Source organism: Thermoascus crustaceus (genome assembly GCF_041956765.1).
Source record: "Thermoascus crustaceus strain CBS 181.67 unplaced genomic scaffold VTN00scaffold_4, whole genome shotgun sequence".
Classification (NCBI taxonomy): domain Eukaryota; kingdom Fungi; phylum Ascomycota; class Eurotiomycetes; order Eurotiales; family Thermoascaceae; genus Thermoascus; species Thermoascus crustaceus.
Window position 1 is genome coordinate 1,661,295 of NW_027192530.1, and position 14,245 is coordinate 1,675,539.

The 14,245-nt window shown below is 49.5% G+C and overlaps 5 protein-coding genes across 5 annotated transcripts; 1 reads left to right on the top strand and 4 right to left on the bottom strand.

Moving 5' to 3' along the window:
* Window positions 1–183: 183 nt before the first annotated feature.
* Window positions 184–627, bottom strand: VTN00DRAFT_7179 (uncharacterized protein; the record flags this gene model as incomplete). The annotated part of the gene is made up of 1 exon (XM_069433897.1): window positions 184–627. The coding sequence occupies one exon, from the start codon at window positions 625–627 to the stop codon at window positions 184–186; it is 444 nt and encodes a 147-aa protein (XP_069287233.1).
* A 2,143-nt stretch (window positions 628–2,770) lies between these two features.
* Window positions 2,771–3,424, top strand: VTN00DRAFT_7180 (uncharacterized protein; the record flags this gene model as incomplete). The annotated part of the gene is made up of 1 exon (XM_069433899.1): window positions 2,771–3,424. One exon carries the CDS (start codon window positions 2,771–2,773, stop codon window positions 3,422–3,424), a length of 654 nt encoding a protein of 217 aa, XP_069287234.1.
* Window positions 3,425–4,025: 601 nt separating this feature from the next.
* On the bottom strand, window positions 4,026–6,753 carry VTN00DRAFT_7181 (uncharacterized protein; the record flags this gene model as incomplete). Its single annotated transcript, XM_069433900.1, has 7 exons — window positions 4,026–5,084; window positions 5,135–5,484; window positions 5,537–5,597; window positions 5,649–5,851; window positions 5,906–5,981; window positions 6,137–6,459; window positions 6,573–6,753. 7 exons carry the CDS (start codon window positions 6,751–6,753, stop codon window positions 4,026–4,028), a joined length of 2,253 nt encoding a protein of 750 aa, XP_069287235.1.
* An 824-nt stretch (window positions 6,754–7,577) lies between these two features.
* Window positions 7,578–9,353, bottom strand: VTN00DRAFT_7182 (uncharacterized protein; the record flags this gene model as incomplete). The annotated part of the gene is made up of 5 exons (XM_069433901.1): window positions 7,578–7,910; window positions 7,977–8,174; window positions 8,263–8,734; window positions 8,791–9,081; window positions 9,169–9,353. The coding sequence occupies 5 exons, from the start codon at window positions 9,351–9,353 to the stop codon at window positions 7,578–7,580; spliced, it is 1,479 nt and encodes a 492-aa protein (XP_069287236.1).
* Window positions 9,354–10,030: 677 nt separating this feature from the next.
* VTN00DRAFT_7183 (uncharacterized protein) lies at window positions 10,031–11,971 on the bottom strand (the record flags this gene model as incomplete). The annotated part of the gene is made up of 3 exons (XM_069433902.1): window positions 10,031–10,562; window positions 10,627–11,386; window positions 11,473–11,971. 3 exons carry the CDS (start codon window positions 11,969–11,971, stop codon window positions 10,031–10,033), a joined length of 1,791 nt encoding a protein of 596 aa, XP_069287237.1.
* Window positions 11,972–14,245: the final 2,274 nt, after the last annotated feature.

Consider the following 14,245-nt stretch of genomic DNA (forward strand, 5'->3'; position numbering starts at 1 on the left):
GATTGTCAGAGATGGCGCTAATCCAGCTTTTCGTCATAGTTTGGCATATGCTGTCCGTTGTAACGTAATCCACTACCGAGCGAGCGCGGCCTGCATTTTGCCCCCGAATTTCTGCCCTGAATGCCGCAACGCCTATTATATTAAAAATTCTATAAAAAAGCACCTATATACATGAATCTGAAGCTATTTACTAGGGCATCTGGTCCTAATATGGCCAATCTGATGGCAGTTACTGCACTGCGGCGGTGCTCGTTTTTTTCGCTCCTGCACTTCCCCTAATGCTTGCTCAGCTTCTTGAGCAAGCTGCTGGCCTTGAGCACCTGCTAGAATGCCTCCTGTAGCAATGAAAGATCTAGGGGCTTCTCGCTTTCGCTTTTGATGCTGATTGGCAGCACGAAGCTCTTCCATCTGCTGCCGAAGCATGAGGACTTCATGCATAGTAGATTCACATGCCTTCGCCAGCTGAATGATTGCTTGATTTGGGGAGCTTTGAGAATGACGGTCAATAAGCTCCTTGATAAGTTGCATCTGCTTTTGCACCTCTGCAGTAGAATGAGGAGTCTTTGCAACCCAGGGGCCATGAGAAGAAGAAGGTGGAGTAATCTTTTTAGACTGAATATCAAGCATATCCAGCACGCGCTGTGGATTGAATGGCACTAGGCCTGTTGCTGCAAATCCACTCTGTATATTGGCTGCTGAAAGTGCTTTTCGTGAAGACTGATATAGCAATAAGAAGCCTTGCTTATCAATATGATTGATGCCACGATGCATGCTCTTCTGAACCTGCTGCCCATAGGCCTGCTTTAGGGGAGCAAAGCAAGAGACATCAAGAGGCTGTAGGTGATGAGATGAATGTGCTGGCATATATAGAGGAATAATTTGGTGATTCTTGCAGAAGTAGTCAAATTCTGCAGTGGCATGACCGCTATGGCCATCTAGAATTAGAAGGCGATATCTCCCTATAGTCCGCAGAGCTGTATGCTTCTCAAAGACCTCTTTTAGCCAAAGCAATCCCAGCTGATCATTAGTCCATCCATTATCACTTAGACCTATTGTCCAGTCATGAGGCAGATCTTGATACCATGTAGATTGGTGGACCTTGCCAGCAAAGATGATCATAGGGGGTAGGGCCCAGCCTGTGGCATTGACTGATTCAATAGCTGTCACCCATTCGCGATTCCCAGGCTGTATAGCTCGTACACGGCTTGTAGGATGATGAGATCCAGTGATAACTTTTGCTGTAGATGCCACACCCATTTGAAAGCCTGTTTCATCACAATTGTATATGTCCTGTTCAAGAATACCATATTTTGCTATAGTATTCTGAACAAGATTGAACCAATTCTTGATAATATCTGGATCCTCACATCGAACTTGTTGATAATCGTACTTGCGACTGTATTTAGATGCAAGATCACTATGCCGCTTGATAAACCGGGTCACCCAATTTGGACCGATTGATGCAGTATTGCCTTTGCGATCAGATAGCAATATAGTTGCCATTTTGCGTACAGTATCATGAGATGGTGGTAGGCCTCGCTCGTCCATGTCAAGGATCCATTGCTTTAGTGAAGATTCTTCCAGATTGGTAAGCCTTTGACCATTTGCTGCAGTATCAAGGCGAGCAGGACGCCCATGAATGCGGTGTTTCAGTGTGGAATATGGGACATCATATGCGTCAGCTGCTGCTTTTGCATTAGAGATTTGACCATCTTTAATTGCTTTAATTGCAAGCAATATACGGCCTTCTATTTGGGCCTTTGATTCTGCAGTCTTTGGTGGCATATTTGATGGTGGTAGATGGTATGGTTGAATAGGGGGCGGCTCGCTCGGATGCCGCGCGCGCTCGGTGGTGGATTACGTCATCCAGGAACGGCAGTTTTGCTGGACTGGCTCGCGTAGGGCATAGGGCTCAGGGCTAGGGTTTGATTCGCCTTGCCCTCCCCATCCATATTGACATCCTACAATGCTGCATTGTTGCCCTGGAAGAGGACCTACAAACATCCTGATGAATTGAAATGTGCCGCATCCCCTGGTCCATAGTCCAGGCACTTCAAGGGATCTCTGTTTTTTAGCCTACTAAGATTGACAGTTTGACACAGCGCAATTTTATATTTTCACTCTACCTTTTTCTGGTAACAGGCCTAATTGTTAGACTAACCAGAGCCTCAAACCTGGTAGAAACAGTTAAAGCCCGCTGTAAATGACTGCCTAAGTGACTTTGAGTCGGCCATCGTGACCATCTTCACCAAGGCCGCACCTCCAGCCTGGTCCACGGCCCAGATAGAATGTCCACAGCCACCGGAAGTCTGAAAATGCCCGGAGAGCGGATTTAGGGACAAGTAATGAGTAAAAAATTTTTTCCAGATCAATTCTAGATCTTAACATCATGTATTGACACACTCGCCGTGTTCATGACGCTTCAGATATACAAAATTGACCATGTGGATATGAAGCAGACCAGGATAGGAAGGATTGACATGTCCCGCGAAGGATGCTGACTAATATATATCACACCAACCTCACCGCCTTGGGCTTGTGCCACGTGATCACAATCTCCGGAGCCCGATCGGGAAATAAATGATATTTCATTCAGATCGCAGCATATCACATCTGGACTCGATCTCGGGGTCGCCATTTCTCCGGCCTTTCCCTCCTCCTAGGGCCATTATTCACTTCGAAAAATCGACAAATATCCCTATTCATCGTTCAAAACCCCACTTCGAACCAATTGACATCTCCGCAAACCCCGCAGAAAACAACCACCACCATGTCATTTCTCTTCCGCTGGGCCTCTTCCAGCTCTAATTCAAAACCTTCAGACCCCTCAGGCCAGCAGCAGCAGCCACAAGAACTACAGCCCCCAGCCCCAACGGCCCCCACTCCTCCCACTCCAGTCCAAGTCCCAGAATCGCAACAAGAGACGAGCATCCCCCGCCCCAGCCTCCCCAACAACCTCAAACTCCTCTTCGGCGGCTTCTCCTTCTTCATGCTCTCCACTCTCATCACCCGCCGCTCCATCTACCGGCGCCACTTCTCCACCATCCCTCCCTTCTACACCAGCTCGCCGTACCACCAGCCGCAAGTCAGCGGGCCCCTGGAGGCCCTGGAGGCGCTGAACCTCGCAACCATCAACGTCGTGTCCCTCGCGATGGTCGGTGCGGGCGCCACCATGTACGCGCTCGACGTCAACACGTTGGATGATATGCGGAGGTATGCGCGGCGCGGGTTGGGCTTTGATAGCCCAGGGACGGGGACGGGGACGAGGAAGGAGGATGAGGAGCTAGGGGAGGAGTTGGAGCAATGGCTGTCTTCGGTTTTGGGGATGAAGGAGGTGAAGGAGATAAAGGAGAGAGCGCGGAGGAAGCAAGAGGAGGATGGTGATGGGAAGAAGTTGGTGAATGATAATGGGAAGGAGCGGTAGGATGGATTTTTTTTCACTACGTGAATCGAAATGGTTAGGCTGGCTATGTTATATGATCGACCGCGATATTTCGCTCCCGTGTCCACATAGTTTGTGACCATGTCCCCAGTGATTCCTGCCTCCCACTCTTCTATCGTCGCGGTGGATTGATGCGAATACGATAGAGACACGAAACAAACAAACAAAAAAAAGATCTCCCAAGGAACATGGGCATGGCGCGAATCAGGATTCTGGCGTGGAGTTATTGGTCGCCGAACAAATTCGCGTTGCCTCCCCACTCATAAATACTGTGGACAAGGAATTCTATCTTGTCCAGATTTGACCGGTTTCGAATATAATTCTGAGCCCGAAAGCAGGCTAAAGAGAGTCCACTGGTGCTTTGATTTACACTTGTACAATATCATTTTGCTTCTACAGATGCTGGCTCACGACGATATACCATCAATTCTTACTGTATGAATAGAGAACTTTATGAAGGTCCTGGCAGACAGCAATTGAAACCCCATGGTATTGAGGATTCAGAGACATAAGCTAGTTTGATAAAGACAAACATAAAAGTACACGTCACAGCATGGCAATTTCAGGCGTTTTGGGTGAGATCCTAGCTCAGCCGCTCGTACCGCTCCCTGGCGGTTTCCTTGGTTCTCTCCAAGAATTCATCATATCTGTTTCTTGTATTTCTTCCAGCCTCTTCCGTTGCATCTCCAAGCTTGCTGCCCTGTGCACCCAATCCCACGCCCTGCGCGTAAACCTCAGTCGGGATGGGGGCAGTCATGCCTGTCCCTTGGGCGCCGAGTCCAGAGCCCTCAGACCAACCCATCTTGCTGAGAAGGGAAGCGCCCTTCGAAGGGGCCTGGACAGGAGGAGCCTCCTCTTCCTTTGGCTGAGCAGCTGGTTTAGCCTTGGTAGGCTGCTTGAAACTTCCAAAGGCCTGACGCCGTTCCTTTGCACGATCGCGATATTCGGTGGTGGGTTGATGAACGACACCATGCTTCTCCAATTTGGCCATGGCTTTCGCCTTCAGCTCCTCATTCTGCAGGTTGTCGCGGTGAAGCTGGCTAAGACGCTCATGCCTATTAACTTCGGCAGTGGTCTTGAATTGTCGCATGCACAGATAGCAGCAGTTTCTGTTGGGGTCGGCATAAGACTGAGTTGGGGGAGCTGTAGAATCTGCAGATCCACCATCGGATCCGGCGTTGGACGCGGAGTCGCCTCCAGTCTTGTCCTCTCCATCCTTTCTCTGGATGCCATGGAGTTCTGCGTGGCGGTCGCTCCAGAATTGCAGATGTGAAGGTACAGCCAGCTTTTTAATCCCAGCACTAGCTGCAGCATCTGCTTTTCTCTTTTTCGTCTTTTCCGCGTCTCTGCTAGCCTTTGTTGCACCCTCCGACTGACCCGCTGCTGTGCGCTCGCTCTTGGATTTCCCAGCGTCGTCTTCCTCAGTTGATACTCTGAGTTCCGTCACATATGCTTCCTCATCCCAATAGGCAAGCTTCATAGACGGGTTACTGAGAGGACTGAAAGTGAATCTCTCTATGCTGGGTGTAGGATTGACAACCGGAACGAATACGCCTGCATGAATATAGCTTGCAAGAACCGGCTTCGATGAGATCGTAAACTTCTCAAAGGAGTTCAGCCTAGTTAATGCAGCTTTGGCATCCTAAAAGAGAGTCAGTGTGGTAAAAAGAAGATAGCGCAAGCTGGTAATACCTCTACCGTAGCAAACTCCGCAAAACCATAACGCCAGCTTTCGTTGCTTCTGCGGTCGCGCACAAGTAGCACTCTTCGAAGGGAGCCCTCTCTCGCACCCAAGTTAGAATCACCAGTGGTGGAAGCGACCTTGGACCCTTTCTTCTGATTATCTTGAGTCGCTTGAGCATTGTTGCTTGGCGGCGGCTTGTACAGCTTTGTAACACCCTTTGCCAGTAGCTCTTCGGTGACAGAAGGTTCCAGTCCTCGAAAGAGAAGGAATTGGGACGGTTGATTCTCCGGCGCAGCATCATTATCGCCGTTGTTCGCAACACGTGGTCCGTTGCCAGCAGAAGCTGCTGAAGCGAGATCTGTTAGTGTAAGACTGCGTATTTTCAAAGGTATTTCGAAAAGAGTATATACCAGTTCTGGGTGCTTGGCAGCGGAAGCACCTCTGGCGAGTAGAATAGTTGACAATGGCACACTAGACACGGTCAGCACCTCGTACTTGAAATGAATCCCGTGTGACACCCACCAGCTTGCATGTCCAGTCACCCTCTGCTCTAGCCCGATTGCGGTCTTCTCTTTCCCGGCTAAATGCTATTCGAACTTTAGCACCCCGGTCATCACCACCGGAGTTCGGTCCGTAGAGGTAGATTGCAGGAAAGTTGCGTTCCACAAACGCGCGAGAGTCCTCCAGACTGGAAAATCTGAGGAAACCCAACTGTCGCGATATCTCTGAAACTTTGTCAGCCAGTCCCATAGCCAGTAGGCGAATAGGCCTAGACTTACTGGTTTGCCGATCACGGATAACCCTGACTTCTTCAAGACCTTCGACGTGGTAATATTCCGTGAGTTCATGAGAGATCTGTCCAACGCATCGACCGGACAGCGTCCGGCGACATGCATATCTCAGCATTTTGCCATCAACAACGGTTGCGGGGAACGGAGCGCAGCTGTAGGTCTCAGGGACCCGTTGAAATGGACGGTGCAGTATGCTAGGGGAGGAAGGAGTTGTCCAACGTCTTCTTCCGCCATGTCCACCGGCAATCCCTCCATCATGACTTCCTTGCTCTCCTGACCGTACGGTGGGCGTCCCCGTCGTGGACTCCGGCTCCGACTGCGGCTGTAGCTTCTGCTGTGACTTCTATATCCTGGTGAACGATACCCTTCACGGTCGCGATCTCTATATGCAGGTCTTCCACGCCGTGGAGGTGGGGAGCGCGACGTGCGACGACGGTAGTCATCCCGATCTCGACCTCTATAGTCTGCTCTGGAGTCTCGTTCCCTGGAATGGTCCCGTCTCCTATCTGCTGCGGGTCCTCGCGGAGGAGTCCGTGCAAGATCTTTATTGCCCCGAGAAAAGGAAATCAGTACAAGCTCAAACTAGAATGAAGTTCCGCCTCTGAAAGCTCCATGCTGAAAATATGACTGTTACCATGCGGGGAAGAGGATATACCGCCGGGCGATCCGTATCTACGGTCTGTAGAGCGAGGATGGGAGTTGGGGGGAGAGTAGGATCGTGATCGCGAGCGGGAGCGGTCGTCGTACATACGGCCGTCCCTATCGTCGTGACGCGGATAGGACCTATAGCCGGGACCCGGGGGGTACCTGCTATCTGGAGGATGATGTTGCGACATGATTATGATAGTGAAGACATCGAAGACGTGCGCAAAGAGATGAAGGTCAGAAGGGAAAAGAGTTGAAGTGAGACAGAAATTGTAGGCGGGGAGTCAAAGACGGAGGAGAGCTCGCGGAGTCGCGGGCGGAGTGAAGAGCGGAAGAGCCGCGCCCCGGCCAAGCACCGCCTTGCCGTCCAAAAGGGGTGTTGCCACGCCGCCTTATTGCGACCCTGTCTTTGTTCCTCAGCTTCTCGATTCCCCCAGAGATGCTTTATGTTATGCTCAGAGACCTGAGAACTGAGCTCATTAGCCTATCGATTTAGGCTAGTACTGGCTCTATCTTTGTACCCACTGTGCGTTTATCTTGCGGTCTTGGTAGACGTTTATTCAGAGCAAGCCATACCTGGTATGATTTTTACATGATCTGCACCTATCCAGACTGGAACCGTCTTCTATGTGCAAGCATTTGTCGAGCGATTAGTGATAATGAGGAAGGAAACCAAATTCTAAAATTTCCAGTGGTAAATGGGCAGCCAGTTCTAGAGCCTCGTATATAAAGCCCTTTGAGAAAAGCTTCTGGATCGTCAGCTGAAATCTATGCTCTTACTGACCTTCGTGTACCACAAATAACTAATGAAAACCTATAAGGCTACGATCAAACCAACCATTCCATCTCATGGTTGTCGCGAAATATATATCCAAGGGGTAAATGCATCAGGGCTTGAGGAGGATTCTCTCCTTTATACCCGGCAAATCTTGCACTTGGTAAAAAGAGACAAAGCTCCTACTATTCTACACAGCGTGTACCCAAACCAAATCCAGTCCTACTTCCTCAATACCCTCTAGGGCTGAAACCGAAACCTGGCGTCCTTTGTATTCGCCACTCCGCTGGTCACATACGTTCCCTTTCCAGTAATCCGATCCCTGCGCCGGTTTTCAAATCTCATCCAGATCGAATACGTGAAAGCGAAAAGGATAGCCATGCCCGACATAGCCGCATTGACACTCAAGGCCGTGATGTACTTGGGTGCTTCCTGCTCGAGGAAAACGTTGCTGGTTATAAGGCCCGCAGCGTTGGCGCAAGAGGTGATGACTGCCGAAGCGAGAGCCCGAGCGTTGAGATTGGGAATGTTGGAAACTGTCCAGGTGGCGCCGATCGGGCTGATTGGGTAGGCCTATATGGATATGGTAAGTGAGTACCTATAAGTCATGATGGTAAGACATGAGGAAACGGTTCTTACACCAATGGTCATGAAGAATATGGCCATGTACGCAACACCTTTCTGACGCTCTACATCAATGGCGGCAAAGATCACATAGCCAATCACGCTGAGGCCGAGGGATACACACATATGATAACCTCGTTCGTGAAAGTAATCCGAAGAGAAGGAGAACACAACGAGGAGCACGGAAGCAACGATAGCAGGGGCTACCGTGTACTGCAGTCAATTAGCTTTCCGGTCGTAGCTTACCGGAATATTCATCCAGCAAGGATATTCAAGGAAGAAAAACTAGAACTTGACTCACCAAATTCGTCTTCACAACCGAGTACCCAAGACTCGCCGTGATAATGGCCAAAAAGTTCCCATTCGAACTAACCAAGACGCCCGCAGTGCACATCATCACAATGCGAATGTAGATGTGCACGCTCTTAAACTCATACAGCGCCTCAGACCAATTGAAGCTGTCATTCAGGTTCTCAACCGAATCCAAGAGAATGCGCTGCTCCGCGACATCCTTTTCCAGGTCAGTCAGGAAAAAGGCATCTCGAGGGCTCTTTGGCAGGACTATGACAGCGACGATGGCAAAGAACACCGTCAGACATCCCTCAAGGATGAACAGGTATGACCAGCTGAAGAGCTTTCCACTGGAGATGTGAAAGACCCTAAAGGCAAGAAGGCCACCAAAAGCAGACGCAAGGACGGAAGCGGCGTAGAATATTCCAAGGCGAGACGCAAGTTCTTTTCTGGTGTACCAGGTAGAGAGGTAATATACCACCCTACATTTTATCATTAGCAATACTACTATTACGATAGTATGAAGCAAAATACTTACGAAGTCAAAAAGCCCGCCTCAAAAAGACCGACTATCATCCTACAGGCCAAGAGGCCACCGAAGCCCTTCACAGCAGCGGTAGCTGCAGACGCTGTACCGAAGAACATCATCATACCCGAGAGACTGTATTTCGCGGAGATCGCCTTGGTGATGAGACCTGCTGGAGGTCCGAACACCACAAATACAACATAGTAAAATGTGAGGACCAGGTTGTACTGATTTCCTTTGAGGTTAAGATCCTCAGCGAGGCCGGCCGTTTTGGCGTTTCCCAGGTTACTTCGATCCAAAGAACTGTGCAGAAGGGTCAGTCAATCTTTTACAATCCCAGTGTCTTTGAGGGCAGGGAAACGGGGGGGGGTGACTTTGTGTGTGACATACTTGAACAAATACATGACAGCAAGCGTAGGAAGTAAAATCAAGTCAGCTTTTCGTTTGATCGATCGCGCAGTCACCGGATCGACCAAGTCCGTAGTAGATCCGTGTAGGGACTGCCCCTCCCCCGCTTTCTCCGAATCCACGTTTTGGGTAATGGCGATATCTTTCTCTTGCATCTTCGTGGGCATGATATGATGACTTGGAGCAAAATCCGAGCCTGTTTGGCAGCTCATGCATCCTCACTACTATTCTGAAATTCATTCTGTGCACGCGGCAGATATCTAAATAAATGCATTGACTGGTATCAGAGCTATTAGTTACGGCCAGGATAAGCAACAGAGATAGTAGACAGGCAGCTGATCTTAAAACCGGTTATCGATGCTTTGTCCCGTCGATAGGTGTCGAGGAACGGATAGCGTTTTCCAGACCCTATTGGTGGTTAGTACTAACATTTCGGAAATGGCCGTCTCGGCTTCTAACTGCTAGCCTTCCTCATACGTACCTGGTAGACTGAACTTGCGATCTTATCTTGGCGAACAGGGGTTTTCTCAGCTTCCTTTTTAAATGACGAGCGGAAAGTGGGGGAAGGGGAAGCGGAGAGATTAGATTAGCTTCTTTCCTGGAGAACAAAATTGATCTAAATATCTATAAGGGGAAAACAAATTCGTGGCTAAAGTAGACACCATATCATAAGGTGTGTAGAATATGTGGAATTTAAGGTGTCTGAATCTAACAAAAACGTAAACCATTCGATCCCAATCTTTCCAAAGAAATTCCTTGCTATCATTGTTTCCCTGTTCAGCATAGAAAATGAACCTAGGGACGGACAATGAAAATGTCAAAACAATAAAATATCCAAAAGCATCTACGGCTCAACGAGTAGAACACTCGCTTCATACGGCCTCAACGGCCACTTCTTATCGGAGACCTTCTCCTTCACACCTCCCTGGCTCTCATAGTTATTCAGCAGAACCTGCTTCACTCCCTTGATACCATTCGCCACCGGATCCCACTCCAGCGGCTTCTCTGTCCAGTTGCACAGCACAAGGGCCTGCTGATCCTCATATTGGCGGGTATACGCGAAGATATCCTCGCTGTAGCGGTCAAGCATGACGAAGTCACCGTAGACGAAGATGTCCAGGTACTTCTTGCGCAGGGCGAGCACGGAGGCCCAGTAGTGGAAGGTCGAGTTGGGGTCGGCGAGTTCCGCCTCCGCGTTGACGGTGACGTAGTCCGGGTTCACGGACATCCAGGGCTTCACGTTGGGAGAAGTGAAACCGGCATTTGGAGCGGATGACCACTGGACTGGGGTGCGTGCGTTGTCGCGGGATTTCCTTTGATATTGTTCGCGAGCGATCTCGAGAGCTCTTTTGTCGTGGCCTTGGTTGGCCAGGCGGCTGTAAAGTAATCGAGTTAGCAATGTGGTTGGATAAGAGGAACAGGATGGAAATCAGTACGTACCCCTTCCAGTGATTGAGACAATCAATGTCCTTGTATTCCTCCATGCCCCATTCCTTGGGTACATTGCGCATACCAAGCTCCTGGCCCTGATATATGAACGGCGTGCCAGACATCAGCGCCAAAACGGTAGCAAGCATTTTAGATGCGACCACCCTGAATTCTGGTTTGGCATCCGTGTAGCGGTCAATCGATCGCGGCTGGTCATGGTTCTCCCAATACAGAGCATTCCACCCGTCATTGGCATACATGAACTTCTGCCACGTCTCGAACATGAACTTCAGATCCGTGAGCTTCCAAGAGGTCGGGGCAAACTTGTCAAATTCGCCGTGATCAATATCCACATGGTCGAACTGGAAGATCATCGCAATCTCTCCCCGGTCGTACCGCACCGCGCGCAGAACTTCATCCTTGTCCCGCGCGAATGGCATCTCACCAACGCTGAAGGCATCATACTCCTGGAGGATCTTACCGATATCTTGCAGGTACTCGTGCAGTCTGGGCCCATTAGCATAGAACATGTAGGCCCACTGCCAGATCCTCTCGGGGTCTTTCACGGGAGCATCCGGAAAGCGCTGATCCTTGCTAATGAAGTTTATAACGTCCATCCGGAATCCGTCACACCCCTTGTTCAGCCAGAAGCGCATGATGTCATAAACAGCTTTCCGGACAGGCTCATGCTCCCAGTTCAGGTCGGGTTGCTCTTTGGCGTATAGGTGAAGGTAGTATTCACCTGTGTGCTCGTCGTACTCCCAAGCGCTGCCTATTATTGATGATGATTAGATATAAAAATCACTTTAGCAGAGTATGACTGAGCATAAAAGCCGAATATTGTGCCTCAGGACATACCCTGGAAATGAGACACCCAGTTGTTAGGAGGATGTCTGTTCCCCTTCTCGTCATACTTCGGTGGCTTCCAGATATACCAGTTGCGATACTCATTGTCCTTGGAGCTTCGTGACTTCTTGAACCACTCATGCTGATCACTAGTATGGTTCACCACCAGGTCCATAAGCGCCTTCATCCCTCGTTCATGGCAACCCTGAATCATCTGCTCGACATCTTCGACCGTTCCATACCGGTCATCGATGCTGTAGTAATCGGAGATATCGTAGCCCATGTCGACCTGCGGCGACTTGTAGGCCGGGCAGAGCCAGACGATGTCGACACCGAGTTTCTTGATGTAGTCCAGCTTAGAGATGATACCGGGGATGTCGCCAATGCCGTCATTATTGGAGTCCTTGAACGAGGCCGGATAGATCTGGTAGACAGAGCATTCCTTCCACCAGGCACGGTGGACCTTTTTGCCCTTATGATGCTCGTTGGGCTTTGCTGCCGTGGCTGCCATTGTTTATAAACACTAGGTAGTACCTAGATGTATTAGAGGGGAGAAGCCAAAACAGAAGAGAGACTCTCAGAGGTTTGTAGGGGAGAAATGCTGCACGCCCATTCCACAAAACGGAGAAATCGAGGGAGATCAGATAGTTGTTCTCTCGCGCATCCCCGCAGTCAGGACGGCCCTGCGGCAGACAGGTCATCAGCATCGTGGATACTCCATCGATCGCTGGTCTGCAATCCGTTCCGTCATCTTTACTCCACTGTTCCTGCACGTCCTGCGGCAATGAGCTCCGCCCGCGCCAAGTGGCACGTCGACCCACCATCCAGCTTATCATAGTCCATGCTCAACACCGGGACGGGCAGGTTGAAAGTCTGTATTGAGCGAACAGGAACAGCTGCTGTGCGCATGAGTTGGATGGGGTGGGGTTTTACGGCAGCGCTGAAATTGTGTGACGTCGTTCGCGACCGCATCCTCCATGTTCCATCTAGCCTTGTTTATATGTACCTGGCTGCGGGGAAACTGTAGAACCCCAAAGAAACCGGGATTAAATACTGTAAATGTCTATACGAAGAATATCAAAATTAAAATGCATCCCGTTCTCTCTTCCTCGATGCTTACTCTTCACTTAGGTATATCCAAGGGCCCCTCCAATCGCGATGTGCTACTTGAAAAGAGATATCTATTGCCAGAAGGTCATGGGAGATAGATGGTTGAAACAAACCTAGGATTCCTCTTGGAACGTTGCTCTAAGCTTGAACAGATATTACAAGTCTGACCAATCATTTACATACCCAAGGGCTCCTGACGAGTTTGCTTCATCCTCAGTGGGTTGGGACTCAGATGCGACGGAAAGGATCCGATAAAAGTCATTTCTATCTCGCAGGTCGGATTCTGCGGGCAAGCATAGATGGAAACCGATATCCCAGACGTGCAGTGGGAAGGAAAGTATAGTACTTCTCAAGAAATAGTATAGTATATCAGAAATTTTTGGGTAATCAAAACATCTTCCAACATGTCTTCATCGAAATCTTGGCAATATGACAAGCGTAAGCAGCATGTGCTGAAGAAATCTAGCGTCAAATTTCTCATTGATAAAAGTGACCATCTTCAGGAATCTTCACATTTCCGCTCGAAAACCCGCAATGAGCCACTGCATTCTCCGACAGCATGACTTCCCACTGGAGAGGCAGACGTGGATCATGCTTGGGTTCTGATGTACTATCATCAGCAGGATGACATGCAGCTGATATAGCGAGGCTGCAACTACCCGCAATGGGCATCCCGGATTTTAATTTCTTGTGACTGAATGTCATGATGTGCACCAACATAAGAAACCCGGCAATGATGCCTGTCATTTGGGCCATGGGAGAATATCCACAGGTGGTAAAATCTTTTTCCGGGTCCCGTTTACCATGGTAATCGTATTCCTCGACCCCGACCACGAAAATGCTCTGGGACATTATCCAATGCATTGTGGCGGAGATCACAATCAGAGGGATTGCGTAGCAGTATGGCAACAAGAGAAAATAGGTCCCCCGCTGAGAGTCCTGGGGATTCGAAACGCGGAGGCCCTTCCGGCTAACTGCATACTGGCTCCACTCTTCTCCCAGCGTCATGCTGGTAAAAAGACCATTATAGACAAGATCTTGGACCGAAAACAACGATTGAGCTGCGTTTGCGACCAATGCGTTCAGGATCACTGAACTAGGCCAGTAATCTTTGCCGATCAGGGTTTCCAAATTGAACCCCCCCCCCCCCCCAAACTCCCATCATCCAAAGGGAAGTGAGATCATCAGATCCCATTGTGCAAGCTCCATATGTCAGTAAGATAATGCATACGCTGATGGCTACGTAGTAACTATGAACTTGTTAATAGTTGTAGTAGCCATAGGATTGAAGCGGTGAGGCCTCACGATGCCAAACATAACGTCCACCTCCAACTTGCAGCGGATCCCCATCGCTGCCGTCCGCTCGAGAAACTAATGGGGACCTGGATATGCCCGCAAACTGTCTTCTTTGACAACAGGCATTGGCCTTTTGTGGCTTCGGCTGGAATCTCCATAAAGGAAGCAACAGCGTCACCCATGGTCATGAGAGGACAGTCGTTAGCGCTGAAAGCGAAATAGAACGTTATGACTGCCTTGATGAAATTAGATACCGTGACAGATACCGCAAATGGTAGGTTGTACTGCAGTTTGCAATGCTGTGGAATTCTCTCGCTCAGGTAGTACTTTACTTTCTTGCCTTTGACAATCCATTCCGAGGCCTTAGAAATTTTGGGTA